At 36.7% G+C, this 19858-nt stretch overlaps 1 protein-coding gene across 5 annotated transcripts in view; it reads right to left on the bottom strand.

Moving 5' to 3' along the window:
• LOC136833121 (sodium channel protein 1 brain-like) overlaps positions 1-19858 on the bottom strand; it is a 564124-nt gene that overhangs the window by 222337 nt on the left and 321929 nt on the right. For all 5 annotated transcript variants that reach the window (XM_067094770.1, XM_067094772.1, XM_067094774.1 and 2 more), the window contains one exon: positions 2395-2490. In XM_067094770.1, coding sequence (XP_066950871.1) covers positions 2395-2490 — 96 coding nt within the window. The remainder of the gene's footprint in view (positions 1-2394; positions 2491-19858) is intronic.

Below are 19858 nucleotides of genomic sequence, written 5' to 3'. Positions count from 1 at the left end.
ACTCGTGTTTCAAGGAAATGATTAATTTAATTACTCTGGGTAATGGCGGGAAGCCTAGCGCTTACAATTCAGCAAAGATCAAGACGCTGCTAACCTCGAATTCCTTTAAAGAAAACTAAAAATTTCCCTCTATTTTCCTCACCACCAGCGAGGAGGGGGGCAACGGGCTCCAGACCATCTCCCTCCCCATCATCCTCTCCCAATACTATTCGCCTACGAAAGAATTAAATGTGACAGCCACTCAAATGGGTGACCCTACGAATTCGACGTCATTCCTTTTGTGGAGCACAATGAACAACGATGGAACCTCTTATTCTTATTCATCTTCCTACGGCCGATTCATTGCAATGAAGATTTCATCAACAGGTCCTCGAAAGGGAGACGGTAAACCTAGTGGATTGTAAATAAGAGGGCTTTACTTAGCGCCATTTTCTCAGTTACGTTACTTAAAATTTTGTCTGCTCCCCGAAGGGCTCCTACAAGGTAAAATTTTGACATAGTATTCACTGGGGGCCAAGAAAAATACCAACACTAAGCATGTAAGTTGCAACGTAACAGGTACTGTCCCCTTTCCTTCCTCACTTCGAAAAATATCACATGAATTATATAACGTTACCCTAATAACATTACGCCCGATGTCTAACAATCCCCCAACATTTTTAATTAGCATAAAGTAAAACTCCAATTTAGCGACGATGCGGGGAAATAAGCCTTATGCTAAAGAGTCATATTAGACAATCAATCTCCTCAAAAACGACATCTCTATCTTCTGGAGGCAGGGACACGAAGATGGGACTAATCAAGAGAGAGACTGTGCCAAGGTGAGAGAAAATGATAACCAAAGAAGAGGGGTGGGGCCGTCAAGTCAGTACCAACAGGTGGGCATCTCTTCATATCAAACAGAGTCGCCCAGATTTACATGAATCCAGCATCAAGGGGTTCTATTCATCATCGGGTTTTGGCCTTACTGTGGCCTTGCAGCTTTCACTAAATGACGTTAAGTTAGTAAACCATTTGCTTTCCAGAAGGTAACCCACCGAGAGAGAGAGAGAGAGAGAGAGAGAGAGAGAGAGAGGCGCGATGAGTTGGGGACCTCTGAACAAAACTGCGATTAGATCTAGAGTATCAAAAAAAGTTTGGCACTAGTTACAATTTAGTTATACAGACCAAAGTAATGGCTGTAGAACAGAAAGAGTTTGAAGATACGAGTATATATTTTTTCGTTGCTCAAATGTGCTCATTCTTAGAAACATTGCCATACTCTAAATAACTTAAACAAAGCGGAAATACTCTTCGACAGGAAAGTACTGAAGAGGGAAAAATCTTTCCGCTAATTAAAGTGGCTTCAGTACAATTAAAAGTCGATGAAATCTCAAAGGACAAGGAAACTGAATTTAGTTTGAAGCGAGAGAATCGACAGCTGGCAAAGTGGTAAAATGCGATAAAGACAAAACCTTCGCCAACACTACTAAACTCTCTCACAAAAATACGCTAATACACTATCATTAGCATATAAATATCAAGGAGACACGTACTTCAAGGCTAAGGGTCACGACCTTTCAGAAAACACTTGCAAATACACACAAAACTGATTCATCGACCCCATACGGGTATCTCTCCGGGGCAGTCAACCAATGTTTTCACGACTGAAAAGAAAAATAGAGGATTTTCCATTGCTTTCAAACGACTAGCAAAAATCTTTTTAAACACATTTTCCCCGCACTTCGACTAAGAGAGCTCCGACATTTTACCGCATATATATCGACAGCAAACTTGAAAAAGGATGCGTGTATCTGCGATAGAGGCTGGAATGACTAAGTCCCCTCAAGCGCCCTGTTGATCGACTTCCGTGAAATACACGAAACAGTTTTCTTCATTTTTCTTAATTGAATTTGCAGAATTTTCTAGTTTTGCACGAACGAAGCATCCTACAGGGCCGGATATAAACCAAACTTCCCATCAGTAGTAAACGTTTACTCTATCAAATCAATAATAAAATGCCTTCGTCAATAAGTCATACATATATTTACTGTCTAATACACCCTTCTAACCACACTTAATGAACCAGCACGTCTCTTATGCATGACTGCTTTCAGCTACATGCCAATGAACAGACTACATTTAACATTCAGTTTTTAAAAGGATGATTTTCGACTAGTCAAGAAATCATTCACTAATGCAGAGATCTTTTCAATCAATAGTTATTTATTCAAGTATATAATAAAAAATTTCCATGATTAATTGAAAACTACTCATACATCCGTGAATACATCAATATAATTCGCCTAAATCATAAAAAAGGCAATTAATTCATCAGTGAAAGAGTATAACGTAATCAATTAACATTCATTTGTCAGTGAATAAAATCAACATAAATTACTGTCTCATCCTTACCTTGCCCCAGTGGCGTTTCCACAGAGTCTGGGATTCCCCAAGTCCGGGTGGTCGGTGCCGTTTTCCATGAACCAGTTCGAGGAGTTGTTTATCCATCTGGAAAGAAAAAGAAAAACAATTATTTACGATACTCAGGCATGAATCTTGGAACATCATCTCGCGTGTGTACACACAAGCACTTATATATATATATATATATATATATATATATATATATATATATATATATATATATATATATATATATATATATATATATATACATATACACACATATATATATGTATATATGTATGCATGTATGTTTAAACCAAATACATGTAACCAAATGAAAGAACAATTTCCTTCAGGAGTCCGATATGCACCTCTGATATTTACAAACATGTTCCAATGCATTTTCCAACTTCTAAAGCCGGTAATTATTTTCCTGAAATTTTCACGTCTTGATGAAAAAAATATCCAAACCTGAAAGGGAACAAATATATCTAAATAACTGAAACACATTGCAAGGGATGGCTCAGTTACTGAACATAATTCACAGAGTTAACATGCCAAACTGGGCAAGGAATAATTTTCACATTGTCCAAATCTTGAAACAATCCAGTAAAAAACTGGTATCAGTCCGAGTTACTTCACTGAATGAGAGAGAGAGAGAGAGAGAGAGAGAGAGAGAGAGAGAGAGAGAGAGAGAGAGAGATTTTGTCCAAATGTCAGGGACATACTGTAATAGCGTAACTGACTATTAGGCTATAGTAGCGCTAAGCAACGGGTAGCCTAAAATATAAGGTTACTTAGTGTGCTGCCATGGAAGCCTACCTCACACTCGAATTAAAAGGCCCAACCGCCTTGACATCGTATTGGAACCATTACCATGATTACCTTCGTTACAACGTAGGTATCAATGATCATGATAAGATTAAGAACGATCATGGCGAAGATTATAACTGAATTTTGCTGTAAATAAACTTTTAGATGAAAGGTTGAATGAAATTACTGGCTGAATAAATGTCAACTACTTCCACGCTAAAATGTCTACATAAGCCAAAGAAGAGGGTGTGGTTCCATCTGGATATGCTGCTGCTACTGTACTACTAGATGAGAAAAATCCATCGAACAGCAACCAGTAACAATATCTGTAATGTAGATAGCGTCTTTGCCCTCTAACTGCAACAATAAGCACCGCTTGAAGCGTGAGATGCAGAACGGTAAAAATACTCTACCTTATGTTTGCTTTCATTTCTCTACTTTATATTCATTTTCATTTAAGCACCCCAGTGTCCTTATTCTTTTAGGAATTAAAATTGATCCTACAAGGAATTTTACTTCCAGCCCTTTTTCTCACATTTATATCATGAATAACGAGTAAAGAACTCTGGTTTTGGCGAAGATATTTAATCGATAATTAATAAATGATATTATTTTAGTATTCATTTATAAGCGTGTACATAGAATCCTCTTTTGAAGCCGAAGGAAAAAACATTCGTTGTTCTGGACAAAATCACAGCAAAGAAACATATTCTAGCTCTTCTGAAACGGTAAAATTTCAGCTGTAGTTACGATCGCGAAGGGGAATTCCCTTATGGCCGATACATAATCAACACGGGAGATGGAAAATTTTCGGGCCTTGCTGCTCTTAACTTTTAACCGAAAAGTTTCTGAGGCGCACAGACACAGCCAGCCGTAGGTGGAAGCGGCAGGAAAAGTTATAATTAAAATTTATTTTAAGATCAATTAGATATACGCAGTAGCTGTAATTTCAATAATATACAAAAAAGGCGCACTCGCGTGAGGTCAGGGATTAGATTAGGAAACGCAACAAATTTACTACCCGCAAATACTTATGCATGTACACTGTACACATTAAGACTCATGCGCAATCGTCAGCGTCCGTGCACATCCAAAGATCACATGGATGCACAATCACGAGATTCTGAACATACAAAGATGGTAATGAGGAGAGGGGAAGGCCCTTTGAAACTTGGCTTCGAATATTATAAATGTATTCAAGTCAAGAGAGAGAGAGAGAGAGAGAGAGAGAGAGAGAGAGAGAGAGAGAGAGAGAGAGAGAGAATTTACTTAAATGAACACGGAAGAACAACGAGTGTCAGATTTTGTCGATGAACTAAAGTAAGTCAACAAAATTATACCTTCTCCCTGAATCCCAGTGTGAAGCGGCCCCCCCAGCCCCCGTCACTTACGCACTATATGAACTTGCATAAAGAACACATTCGCTGATTAAGATGAAAAAATAAAAAAGACGCGGGTTTGAACTATCCTTAGAAAAAATGAAATATAACACACTACTCTTAGCACTCCTAATAACATTAGTAGTAATAATATTTCCATACTTTCTGTAACCCAAGAAGTTAAAACCGACTTACCGGAGCTGAAACCCTAAAAGTTGCAAGAGAGCTTCAGGATATATCATTTACCGAGCCAAGCAAGCAACGCTGTTATTATTATCATTATCATTATTATTCTCTTCCTTGGTTGGTGGGCGTTGCAGCATAAAATTCGCCGCCCATTACAACGAAATATATGTATACACATATATCGAAGAACATATTTCAAGCTGAATACATCCGGCTGGCGAGTTCGTTCATTCATTAATCATTTCGTAATTTCAGTTTGGCGATGGCGAGCTCAGACGCGTCTGGTCATAATTCATTTTTTCAAAACATTACAGCGGCAGAGAATTAAAAATGGATTAAAAACGATGTCGATAACATCAGTACCTTGTGTGTTTACGAATTCCAGTTCGCAGCTGAAAATAACAAGCATTTTCGACAGTCTCGATTTTAGACCAATTCTTGGGTATTCTTCGGAAAGGTTTATGAACTAAGTAAATGTCAATCGGTTAGCACAAACAACACTTGATTAATTATTTATCAACTTCATATTTTTTCAAGAACTATGCGAAGAAAAGAAAAGTATAGTATATAAATTAAGTACTCGAAACACTTATACAATTTTAGAGAGAGAGAGAGAGAGAGAGAGAGAGAGAGAGAGAGAGAGAGAGAGAGAGAGAGAGAGAGAGAAATCCAATCACATGACATGCCGCCATGAATAGTAAAGGACATACATTATTTAAACTTCTGCAGCGGACACACTTAGTATATCTTTCAAAAGCAGCAATATGTTGGCCAAGAGAGAGCAAAAAAAGAGTAAAAAGAACATCGATTTTCAATATAAGTTCATCGGCCCTATTGCGGCTCCATAAAAATAGACTTCCAAACACATCACCATCGAACATGCGGGCATTCCAGTTCCCGAGAACCAGAATGGCGATTCGATTATTCCCGTTAAGGCCAGACAACCGAAGGCTCGCTTTATTATCATTATCGTCATTGCGATGACGCAATCAGTAGGAAAACAGAATGGGGCTATTTCAAAATGAGGGTTATCATCTATGGATTCCAGAAATTAACCACAATTAATGGGAAACTCTTGCGGTGAAGTGGATGTCAGAACACTTCACAATAAAAGGGAACAGTTTTCAATATAAGGCCAAAGCCGAGCGGCGAGTTAAAATGCCTGACAAAACCCATCATTTCTGTAACGAAAATGACGTCACGAAAATAGAAGCCTGTCGTTTTTTCGAACAGGAATTCTCTCATTTGTATGCCGCCCCCTTTCCCTTGCTCTGCTCATTGATCATTGCAATAACAAACCCATTTCAAAAGGGCTGCCGGACTCCCATTTATCGTTGTTGTTACAGTATGCATCATGCTAATCGAAACAGAGCCCTTAATAAGTACACATCGATTGTCCTGTTGCTATCACGTTGTACCATTTTTCTTCTTTCATATGCAGTAATGTAAGAGCATATTCGAACTACTGCTACACGAACACTGCATTCAAGTGCATTTATGCAAATACATATGTAAATAAAAATTCTTGTGCACTGATCAAACTTGCATATTCTTCTCATGGGTTTAGAATGTTTTTCATACTACGATTCCAAATGTGATAAAAACATTTTTCTTCACTAGGAAAAAAACTAAGTACTTCAAGCCATTACCTTATTATACCGACATGAATGACATACATGTCGTTACTAAATTAAATTCGATATCCCTGAAATATCAAATACTTCCTTTAAGAAATATGAAACGTAGAAAAGGTCGGCTACTGCGAGGAATTGTAGTTTCGCATCAGTCTGTTTTTATGGATTGGGAATTTTACAAAGAAAACAAGGAGCCGCCTCCAACTTACCGTGAATAAATACGAATGTAGCAAATTCTTGGCATGGCTAGATTTCACTGGAAAAATTACCAAAGTAAATGATACGGTGCAATTTTTACGTTTCGTGCAAGGGTTATATATCAAGCTCCTTGTGTTTCGAACAAATATACAGGAATTTTAATATATTCTGAGGGTCACAGTAAATATTTCCCACACCGAAAAATGCAATAATATTCTTTAGGGAAAAGAACAGTAAACTTCCTTATAATTTTCTGATTCAATTATAAAAAAACTCTGGCAGGCAATCAAAGGCTGCATTTCAGAGAGCTGAACTTGCATCTAGCCTATTATCAAATTTCGGGCCGGGGCACGTATAAACCAATCAGGAGCTTAACCAAGCATACATTAATAACTGATACGTGGAGAGTTTCATCTCCAACAAACAAGTTGTAATCAAATACTTTGGCAATATTACTGCCTCAGAACTTATGGAAGCTGTGCGGCAAAGTATATTGCCTTTGAACTGGAAAACTTGCCTTTAGTGCTTTCTGCTAAATTCTAAGATTGCATTTAATGAAGAGCTGGAATTTACAAATATGCTGAAATGACAGGCAACGGGATTACTTTGCCCTTATAATTATTTCCGACATCAGTTGTCAAAGGTCACGAGGGTGCTTGATACCCACCAAAGCTTGGCCCGATAGCCACACAGAGCTTCCGGACTCTCAAGGGGTAAAAGTATTGACCTGTGAATAAAAGAATCCAAGCTTCTATGGGGAACTTTTAAAGCCGCCCTCTTGCAACGTGCCGCTTCATCCAGAAGTCGGGTTTGGCAGGGCCGAGGAATATATCTACGGGTTTTACTGCACGTCACACGGAAGCCCCAGTTAGAAGAACCCAAACAAAAATGCAGTTCCTTGACTAATGAATGCAAGACCTATGTGACAAAAACCCCTAAACACAAACATTGGATGGCGAATAAAGTAACTCGTGAAAGTTCTTCTTCTAGGAAACATTTTGGAAATCGAGAAAATCTGGAAGGGAACTAATTTCTAAAACGGAAGATTCCTCGTTAATAAGCGTTAAATTCTCTACCACAAATGAAGTAGACATTATATTATCAATGATAAATTTCCATGTACAAAGGGAAACTCACGGGGAAGATTTTGCAACCTTGATTTATTTAAGCTGAATGAGCTAAGCTGAGTTTCTTCTTTATCAAAAAAAGAACATGCTATTATATAATAACTGTCTTACCCACATGATAAGCATTTTTTAACTCACAAACATATGTACATGCGTTTGGGTCAAACATAAGATTCTGTTAACATAGTAGAAAAATATCCAAAATGCCATTGAAAATGGCTCCTTCCTTCAATGTAAAGGGGATAATTGTGCATCGTTTGAGCACAAAGAATAAATGAAAATGGTTTACGATTCTGCCAAGAGCAAGAAAAAAATTGCGTTTCTTTGAATTGCAAAACCAAATGGGATAAAAAGTACTTTGGGAGAGTATCCATTTCTTGCGGGGGTGAGGGGCGGGAGGAGGGAAGAGGAAATAGGAAATTACAGAGAAAGTAGTAACCATAAAGCTTCCACTGAAAGCGATATAAAAAGCATTTCTTTCATCAAATGGCGAAAAAGAACATTCCGACGTCGATGAATTTGGAGAAAAAGTTTCTGCAAACGTTTTCAGGGAAGGGCGAGAAACAAATAGCGGTGGTTGTAAAGGAGAAAAAAGCAGGCAGCTTCATTAAAAGCGGAAATAAGAAAAAATGAAAAATGAAGCAATAGTGGCTCCCTCGCAATTTCTAATGGAATATCGGATCATTTCTATTTCCTCGAGAAAACAAAATGGGACGGAAAAAGTTGGAAAAATAAATTTAAATTCAAGATAGTCCAGGGAGTCCACCAAGTTCTGAGAGACGCCCAACTCAAAATGGCGAGCTTCTTAAGACAGCGCTATAAGAATGCACTTGATCTATTCACTTCTGGAAGGCTGACGAGGAGAGACGACTTCCTACAAAAACAATGATATTCTGGGGAAGTCTGCAGGTATTTCAGAATGAAATGCCGAAAGTGAGACGGTAATGAAACCAAAATCTACAATTATGCCACAACTGGAGAGAGAGAGAGAGAGAGAGAGAGAGAGAGAGAGAGAGAGAGAGAGAGAGAGAGAGAGAGAGGTTAGGAAGCTGACCTTACATTTTCTGCCAACCTAATTAAAAAGTTTTCAAGTGACCTTTAAATCATGGGGTAGTCCAGAGAATGTCCTTCCAAAAGGGACTGCGAACATCAAATTGGAAACAGAGAACGTAGGTCAAATTGAAATACAGGAATCAACAATAAAAATAATCGTTATATGTCATTACCCTGCCGATATTAATGCTAACACACAAACTAAACACACACTGGATTATGTCGGCCTCCTGTATCAAACTCAAGTCTACACGAACTGAATAATTCCCATATTACAGACGGCAATATTTCCTTGATGCGTGGTCTTAATCAATACAAAACCAGAAATACTTTTCATATTTCAAATTATGTTTAGAGGCAGTGAAACTGAGACACATGCACAAGATGTTCCTTTTGAAAGTGATATTGAAAATTCCTTTAATATCGACGTAACAGAACCAGAATTTCTCCTTAATTTCCTTTTACAAATGCAGTTGATTTTAAAACTCAACTGCATGAGATGAGAAATGGAATAGAATGAGAAACTAATAATTTGGAGAAAAGATGAAAGAGGCGAGAAATGAGAAAGTACTGATTTAGGAGTGAGATGATGACTAAAAATGAGGAGCCAATTAGGAATATCCTGATAATGGCTAGAATTAATCAATAATGAGATGATTAAATATAAAAAGGAGGTTATTAGGAAGCAAGATGACAATGATTAGGAATGAGATGATGATTAAAAACAAGCAGATAAGGGATGGGAATGAATTGTTGACTACCAAAATTGTGAATCATGATTAGGAATGATATCATAAAGACTAGAGGAAATTATGGATCAAGAATGAGATGCTAGTCATTGGAAATGAGAAAGCATTGATTGATAAAGAGAGGCAAATGACTATAAATAAGTCTTCCTAATTTTGCACCGGAAGAAAAAATGGTAAAAAAATGCGAGAAAAGACACGTCGAGTCGCTCCTCTTTTCCCTTCATCAAATAGAGAAACATTTGCTGTCATCATCCCACAGACCCCGACCAATGAGTGTTTCACCGTAGAGGAAAAGATTCTGTAATTATTAAAGTTCATTCAGTTTATGTATGTATGTTTGTATGTATGCATGCATGGATGCATGTATGTATATAAATAATAACCATTAAGGATAGATTGAAGACTGGTTGTAGTTCATGACCGGTTTCGGCTTTTTTTCCAAGCCATTAACGAAGGACTGATACATATAAATATGCAAGGGTGAGAGTAGACTATAAACAAGCAAGCATACAGTGCAGACCGTTGGAAACCATAAACCCACCTGGCAGGAGCCAGAGGCTGGAGCCGTACATTCAATTCCGCCTTAGATCAGGTAGTCTGTTTACAGATCTAATTATCCTTTTTCCAAACATAATCACATTTGTAAACAGGGCACCTGGCCAAAGGCACAAATGAGTGTACGACTCCACCCCATGACACCTGTCAGGTGTGGAATGGATTTATTGTTTCCAATTGTCTGTTTGTTTGTTTGTACTGTCCCCCAAGCATATATATTGTGAATCTCTCCTACCATATATATAGATCATAAAAGAAGTTGGAACCTAATGTATATATATATATATATATATATATATATATATATATATATATATATATATATATATATATGTGTGTGTGTGTGTGTGTGTGTGTGTGTGTGTGTTTCGTAATTTCGTTTTAAAGTTTCAAAACTGCGAAACGAATTCTTTTACAGTTTCGTAGTTCAAAAATATTCATAATATTTCTCCAAGTTCCTTTTAACACTAATTACTTCAGGTTTCCACTGTCTATCAGAACATATATATTTTACGTTTGTGATAGGTTAAAACCCAGTAATAACTATTTCCCCTCTTTTGGAGAGAGCTGTGGAAATATATTTCACGCTTTAAACCGGTTAAAAGAAAACTGAAGATTCTGCTTATTTTGAATCGTTTAACCTTAATATTTTTAAAAAACTACAACAATTTAGAAATTACGGTACATTTTTTATTCTTAACAGCTTCATCAAGGGAACTGGTCCTTTCTCAATTTACTGCAAACTACAACTGAAAAAATATAATAACTCTACGTCAGAACATATCAAATCCGAAGAAGTATTTTCTTTCTGATAAGTCGCAACTCCAGAAGGGCGATATCTCCCACGACGGAGGGAATCTTTTCCTCCTTCGACCCAATTCTCTTCTTGTTTTCGGTACAAAACTTCTTATAGATGCTTTTACGACTATTGGAGTCTAAATCGAGTTTCCCACAAACGGGAAGAGAAAAATGGAGGTCTGTCTTGGAAGATTTCTTTTTTTTTTTTTTTTATATAATTTAATACTGAGGCTCTTCACTTCAGAACGAATAAACGAAGCTTTGGATATCAAATACTCGTGTCTTTGACCCAGCACATCAGGTAGTTTTGAAACCTAGGAACAATAAAACAAAAGTAGCAGAAGAATAACAGAAAGGGAGGAAAGAGAAACCAGAAGAAGGATAGGTGGATAGAGGCGAGATGAGAGCAAGAGAACGAGGGCCGATCCCGAAAAACCATTCAAATTCACAGCAGGTGGGGAAGCTTCTGCCAAGAAGTGTGCGTGAGCATGGCGTGTATATTTAGCATGTAATTCCATAAAGAGGCAGGGAGTACATTATGGCTTCCCTCCGGATGGGAGCCTTCGTTATTCCTTGTCAAAAATTCTCATGCTCCTCTGATATTGCTGTTGTTACGAAACACACCATTGACCATAGCTTATGCGTATATCTACTCTATATGTCTTAATAGGAAATTGAAAAAAGTGAGGCTATTAGCTAATACATTTGTACTGCAAACGAAGACTACGTGTACACAAATTAATCTTGAAGTAAAAAGGGACGCTCGCATAAAATTACGCAAACTCAAATGCGAATCCAGATATAAAAAGACGGGCACTATAGGCAAATATGTTTGGCGCTAAGGAGTACATAATCTCGTCAAGGTCCGCTTTTTCCAAGTGCTCTTTGGAGGTGGCACAACAAACAACAGCTTTTTCCCTGATGCAAAGCTGACCTCATTTTACGGGCGGAGGAGGTGACGGGAGCATTTCTGGGTGTCAGCTGGATTGCAATTTAGCACATGCCGAGTTTATATTGCTCGCGCGCGAGATCAAGCGGCATTAACATTAAGAAAGGCACAACAGGCAAGGATTCCCTCTTGCGGAGGGAGAAGGCCCTGCAAGGAATCCCAACATGTAGCGGACAAAACAGACAATGGGTGAAAGGGTGACAGACGATAAAGTGCAGTCGTTGTTAGGAAAAAGGATGAACGGGAGAACACACGCACACACACACAGTCACACATATATATGTGTGTGTGTGCGTGTGTGTTTGTATGTAGACTATCAATACCTCTCAAGCCTTGCGACACCAAGAGCATCTCTGAAGTAACGCCGTATTTTTTTCACTTCCACAAATCTTCGCTCCTTTCCGGCCTCCCTGCTTATGGTTCTCACTTAAGCAAGTTTGGGTCTCCCAACTCTACTTGTGCCTACGGGATCCCAGGTGCCACTATCCACCTAATATTCTTCCAGGGTTGGCGAACGGACTTGTTCAAGCCATTTCCATCTCCCTTTCATTATTATCTCATCTATACACACACACACACACACATATATATATATATATATATATATATATATATATATATATATATATATATATATACACACACACATATATATATATATATATATATATATATATATATATATATATATATATATATATATATATATATATATATATATATATATATATATATATATATATATATATATATATATATATATATATATATATATATATATATATATGTGTGTGTGTGTGTGTGTGTGTGTGTGTGTGTGTGTGTGTGTTTGTTTTGTGCGAGTGTGCACGCATACATGCACTTATGAGACCATGTGTGTAGGTATATGTAGTTAAGAAACGTGTGGGTTCTCACATAAAATGTATCCACCACCATTTGCATTGACTAGCGTGAACAAAGCCGGCCGCCCCCGCACCAACTTATGTTCTTAATTAAATGAATGCCGCTTAAGGATACTCGTAATGAAGTTTGGCGTCAAAAATTACACAAGTTCTAGGAATCGATGACGGCGAAAAGCAAGAAGCGTACTTCTAATGAGACCTCGCAGAAGCTATTTTTCACCTTTCGTTTACTCATACTTGAATCAATATAACATATATTTCCATTTTCACTTACGGTCGTTCTGTCTATCTCCTTTAGGTTTATATAAAGTGGGTTAAGAACTTTGGATGCAGTCCGAGTGAAATACACCTCCTCTATAAATCCGTCTTTGATGATATTTTGGACAACTGACCTTCAATACACGTCACCCCAACGTTTCAAGTAATATTCAATACCTTAATAAAATCACGTGGCATATTTTCACCAAATCTAAAGGCTTTACGTGTCTGAAAATAATACTTGCAACTCAGACGATCATACTTTACTCTCGCTCCAGGGATACAGAGGCCAAGTCACATTAAATTAGCATTTATTGGATTATATCTCTTGTCTTATATTTCCAGTGATATATCATTCCAGTTATTTCAAGAATTCATGTAATATGTTAGATTTCGTTCATTTTGCCATTTACACTGTTTGTGCCGACATGACGAGAAGCAGCCGTACCGAATGGTGTCGGCATAAACAGTGTAAAATGACAAAAGGATGAAGATGCAAAAAGACAGTAAATATGGACGATATCCAACATATCACATGAATTCTTGAAATAACTGGAATGATATATCACTGGAAATATAAGACAAGAGACATAATCCTATAAATGCTATTAATTTTCCTTACTGAACATGAAAAAAGATTATCTTCTGTATCAGTAAGTTTATTTTCACGGCTATTTTTTTTAAAGAAAATCTATAAACAAAATCATGATCTATAAAACAATATTATGGCTGTTGATTATGCACAATTTTTTGCTAATCCACAAAACACCAGTGAAAAATTCTGTGCAGAGCTAATTAAAAGTATCCTTCTCACGTTAAATACGTCACCGGGAGCAGTGGGAAGTGTTTATTACAAAATTCCTGCTCAATTTACCTTCCTTACTTCCAGATTAATTAAACCAAAATTAGGTTTAAAAGTTTGATTGCGATATACCAAAGCCCATAATTTAAGTATATAATGGTGCCCAAATTTTTCAAAGGTCTGATTAACACAGAGCTCCTTTAAAGACTGAATGATGCCTCATCCTCTTCAGAAATCACTTTCAGGATTGATTTCATCTTCCAGAATTTAATTTCGCTGAAAGATCCTCGGAATCCAACACTTCACGTATTGATTTTTACAGAAGTACAGTATATTACTTTATGACTGAAATAATTATAAAAAAACCCAGCATACTTAACTTTTTATAAGCACATTCATGCCTTCCACCTCTACTTCTTTCTTTCTACCTTTCATTACTGTAATTAACAAGCAAATATTTTACTGTATGGCATAATTTAAACATCTGAAATATCATCTTCCTCCAGGGAATTCGAGGGTCACAATATCGAGTTACTAAAATTTTGGCAGGTCACCGAAGGTAGGAAAGTTTTATTTTGAAGAGTTCTCCTGCATCTATGTTGAGGATGCATCGAAGCTGCTTCTAGAAGCATGTTACCATCCTTATCCTGATTCCCCATATTCGTTTCGAATGCATTTTTATAACAATGTATAGAACTGTCAGAATAGAGCAACAAAAATCTTAATGAAACCGAAACGAGCATTTCTTGAGACTGTATCTAGTCAATCAGTTACATTTTAGAAATACGGTGAATGGTTTACTGAGTATGAGATATTAATATTACTTCTGAAAGTCTATCACGCGATGACCAGACTCATAGTCTTATAAGTACTGGAAGTTATAAATAGAGAAACATACCCAGCCATTTTCTTATTAATGAAAACTACTGATAAATCCACAAATTTTCTTGGGCAAAAAAAGGAGGGGGGAGGGGTGGGGGTGGGGGCGGGTGCGGAGAGTCCTCAAGGAACTTGTAGCCGTCGAACAAACTCTTCAAGAGCTACGCATAAATCGTATGACATAGCATTCGTTTAGAGTGAAAAAAGTGGGGTGGGGGGAGATAAATGCCTTCATGAATAAATGTAGGCAAAACCCAAGAGACTTCATTCTTCAGGGAGTTAGCAAGGTACCACGGCATTACAAGCAGCCACATACATATGTATTCGTAAATATCTGAGTACGCATCCAGCTACGCAATAACTCCTAGAAAGACTGTTAAAAATGGTTGTATCCAGAATGTGGCAGGCCACATTCTGATAGAACAGACTCACATATGGAAAGTTAAATAAATCTCATAAATAAAGTGAGACAGAAAAATAAGTGAAAAAAAATGGGGACAAAGTAATGTTGCAGAATGACATGTTTCAAAGAACTACAATTTTCATCACACAGTTAGATGAATGTATTAACCTGCTAAAACAAACCAGTAATAAGAAACAACAAGATATTTAGCAAAATAGATGTAATACTACCTATCTTCTTCAAATGATATGTTGTTTTCACCCAGAAAAGCTTATACTAACATGGGTAGACTGAGTAAAAATTTGACGAAACCTCATTACTGCGCAAATAATGGGCAGTGGAAACTACCGCCAGATGTGTGGCGTGCTTATTATCACTAATCTGTACCTCCATAACGTGGTCATAATATCACGTCATCGGTAAGTACTGTATTTGCCGGCTGCAGGACCACACACAACTCTAGAGGTTCCTAAAACTAAGTATGCTGGTGAGATAAGGGATGGTCTGTATGCGAAGATGTTAATTAGCGCAACAGCAAGTATATAAGCAACTTTGCTTATTATACAATAGAAACGGACAAAAATATACTTAGACAGGCACACTTTGATTTCAGCTTTTGCAAGATGCAATGGAAGTGTGTCGTAACAGTTAAATCGCTGATGTGCATGACACCAACTGCAGATCATTGGGACACAAAATCCTTTACTCTAAGAACATCCAAGAAAATGCGCACCAAGGGTTCAGTGCAAATCTAAACGCCCACGAGAAGGCTTTACAGCGCTACTGTTTGTAATTGTTACTACCATAAATTTTTTGAACAAAAATAAGAAAAACAAGTATTTGGTACAAATCAGCAAAGGGTAACTTGAACAAAAAAGAAAATAAATAAGTCAAGTTCCCAACACAGGATCAAGTACATTTATTACTAATAAAAAAAGAAGCAAAACATACAAAAGACCAGACAAATCAATGAAGTGACCCTAACGCCAAACGTCACTCGAATAGAATACATTAATTCTGCTGTAATTTGTAATCGAAGGCAAAAAAAAAAAAAAACCAATGAAACCCAAAACCGAAATGAAAATAAACTGGAAAACGGCAATATATAACCAGTTCAGTATTTCAGACCTTCGACGGATTTTTGAGTTATGGACCAGATTTATTTTTTGCTACATGCTGCCGGACGCGAGTGACACTGGGGGTGTGATATACTGTATATTGCAAAAGTCTGCTTGGACAGACTTTAATCGGTCGGGAGCTAGCTCCGCGTTAACACATTTGAAATCAATATTCAATCAATAATCAAGATATTTAGACATTCTCACATTATGAAAAAACAGACAATACATATTGATTGAGCTGATATTGCAAAATGGCGTTGCAAATAAGAGCACAGCCGCAGAAAATAACTACTTTTCGCTACAACAATTCGCTGAACTAACATAAGTATAAAGCAGTCTTGACAATGCTCTTGGGGTACACAGACTTATACAACCCACTCATAACTCATTGATGTTCTCAATAATCTGTGACCACGCGATCGACTGGCAAGGAACCCATTTTCTCAGGAAAGAAAAAGGAAAAGAGAAAGAGAATAAAAAAAAAGGGCCCAGAAGGACGTCCAGTAACGGACACTCGTGATCCCACAGTGTCCCGGAATATGATCAACTTAGTTGTGGCCTGCCTCTGGGATCCCGATTATTGCCTTCCCTGTCCATGTTCTGGGACACTAATTAAGTTCCACTGGACCGATTCACTTTCACAAATATTGAATATTGCCAACGCACACACCAGAGAGAGAGAGAGAGAGAGAGAGAGAGAGAGAGAGAGAGAGAGAGAGAGAGAGAGAGAGATTTACGTTACTGCCGACATTCGAGCATTGCAATACTACATAAATACACTTAACGCACGCTGGAGAGAGAGAGAGAGAGAGAGAGAGAGAGAGAGAGAGAGAGAGAGAGAGAGAGAGAGAGAGAGAATTATGATAACAGTCTTTTGTTATAAGTACCTTATGTTTTGCTGAAAAGCAAAATAAGAGCTCAAAAAGTGCCAATAAGAAGATGATCTGTATACAAAGTGGACCTCTACAGTGTTATGTGAGCCGACGAGGATGTATTCGAACCCCTTGAGCGTAAATCAGCTCTCTTCATACCCCATACCACATCAAAAAGAAAACGAATTGCGATTATTAAATGCCAACCATCCCTTAATTGCTACCTGATATTTCAAAGAAAATACCTGACGACCATACAGCCACGGACAACAATGTTCTGCTTTCTTTCCTGTCTCTAACAGAATAAATGCACTGAAAAAGGGAACTAGAGGTTGTTCGTCCATTCGGCTTTGAACATGAGCCTTAGCATTCTCCTGTGCAGAACTTTTTTATTTTGGTTTATCTAATGTTATCATATGTATGACTATTGAGACGTGAAGAAAACAGTTTGGTCATCTCTTTCCATTCTTTCCATCCGTAGCAGCTACGAAAACTGTCATCACCCCCTTTCGGCCTGCAGTTTCCGTCTACCATTAGCGTGAATATAGGTAGATGTTAAACATCTAGGCTGCCGTAACACGGAATAATCTTAAAAACTGCACATAATGCTGTGTTTGGGTTTTGGTTAACAACTGGAAGCTGCACAATGTATTTACTAATCAAGTGCTCTAATCTCCCGGTAAGGTTTGTTCGGATTAGCTCAACCACCATGATTCCAAATAAGTTGATTATAACGGAAATTAATAAAAAAATATTGTACTGAAAAGGTTTTCCATTTGCCGAAATAATAACCAATGAAATCTCAAAGTAAACAGAAACTGCAAAATACTTATTAAAAACTGCTAGAATATTCGGACATATACTGTAAACAGATATTACATAATTTTATGTAACAATACAATATGCTCCGTTTGCGACAGATATTTTAATATAAAATGAATATTGCAGTAAGAGACAAGAGTCCTTGGCCATCTGGAATCCAGTCAGTTATGAACAAATCGATCCGTTTGATTGCTAAAATTGGTAATTTTTATATATATATATATAACTCATTCTCAAGTGAAACACTGACTTGCCAATTGTGGTTGAATAATCTCAAAATTCATTCTTGCCAATACTAGAAAATGAGAACGCATTGTATATCTTTTCTACTTATTGGTGTAATACTATCATCAACTTCGAAGAGAATCTCCTAAACTCTGATATTCTTTTTTGAATGTTCAGTTTTCAGCTGAATAGTGGGTTAATTATATCTAAGATCGCAGGGCACTTACTGCATGTGTTGTTGTCGAATTACGAACTATTGAGAAAGGTCTAAAATCGAGGTCCTCATCTTTACACAGGTGTGCCAACGTGTTTACAGAATCCTAGGCTGATGAATTCGCCCGGGCCAGTAACCCGCGGGAAAGCTTTATGAACGACAAACAAGCCTTTAAATACAGCTTTGGGAAGTCAGGATTTTCTTTAAAAGATAAAAAAGGGAGGAAGGAGGACCCTCTTCCTACTCCTCCTCCTCCTGACAGCCACAAAAAGTGACTCCCTTTTTATAATGCGCTTTGTGCTGACAAGGCTTATCGAGTCATTTGCATACCAATAAGGAGGAACCAACGAGGAGCGTCGTAAATGTTTCTAACCTTATAATAAATTACACTCACTTCATTTACGAATGAACCTCCTCCAACATGTATAAGCATGATAAACTTTAATGTTCATGTGTAGTATGCACATTACACAGATACATACACACATATGTGTATATATATATACGTATATATATATATATATATATATATATATATATATATATGTATATATATATATATATATATATATATATATATATATATATATATATATATATATATATATATATATATCTGTGTCTGTGTGTGTGTGTGAGAGAGAGAGAGAGAGAGAGAGAGAGAGAGAGAGAGAGAGAGAGAGAGAAGAGCAAAACGTACTGACCTTTACCCACGATTTGAAGTAGAAATGAACCTTCTAAAACCTAAAACTTATATTCTCTATTTTCTCGTGGAGTCACCAAGCTAATATTCTTCTATTCATTCTCAGTTTCTCCTTAAAAGTCCGCGTTATAAATGAATGCCACATCAACGGATAACAAAGCTGGTGATGGATTTGCTTGTTAAAAAGAAAGGTTGTGTGCTTCCAATATACAACTTGCTTTGAAGATATGCTTGAATATAAATGCTTCATAATGTTTACGCGGTTTAGACCAGTCTTGTTCTAGCATATTCACAAATTGTTATTAGAAAAAGGGCGAATATTCAATAAAAAAAATCCACAGGGCCACTGGCTCATCATATATATATATATATATATATATATATATATATATATATATATATATATATATATATATATATATATATATATATTATTTACATACATATATAAAAATACACACACACGCATATATAATATATATGTACATATGTATTATATATATAGACATACATGCATACATACAGTATATATATATATATATATATATATATATATATATATATATATATATATATATATATATATATAAATATATATATATATATATATATATATATATATATATATATATATATATATATATATATATATATATATATATATATACATACATAATCATGATTCTTGACGTCATAAATATACTCATGTCAAAAACGCCAAGAAAGAACCAGGAAAGGCGAAGCATGGCATATAACTCTTCGCAGCCTACGGGTTTCGCTAGTAATGTAACCTTCTCAACGAATACAGCAGTTTGCCCGTCTGTTCCT

Source organism: Macrobrachium rosenbergii, chromosome 51, assembly GCF_040412425.1.
Source record: "Macrobrachium rosenbergii isolate ZJJX-2024 chromosome 51, ASM4041242v1, whole genome shotgun sequence".
Taxonomy (NCBI): domain Eukaryota; kingdom Metazoa; phylum Arthropoda; class Malacostraca; order Decapoda; family Palaemonidae; genus Macrobrachium; species Macrobrachium rosenbergii.
Note: the sequence above shows the minus strand (reverse complement) of the source record. Positions and strands in the feature narration are given on the sequence as shown.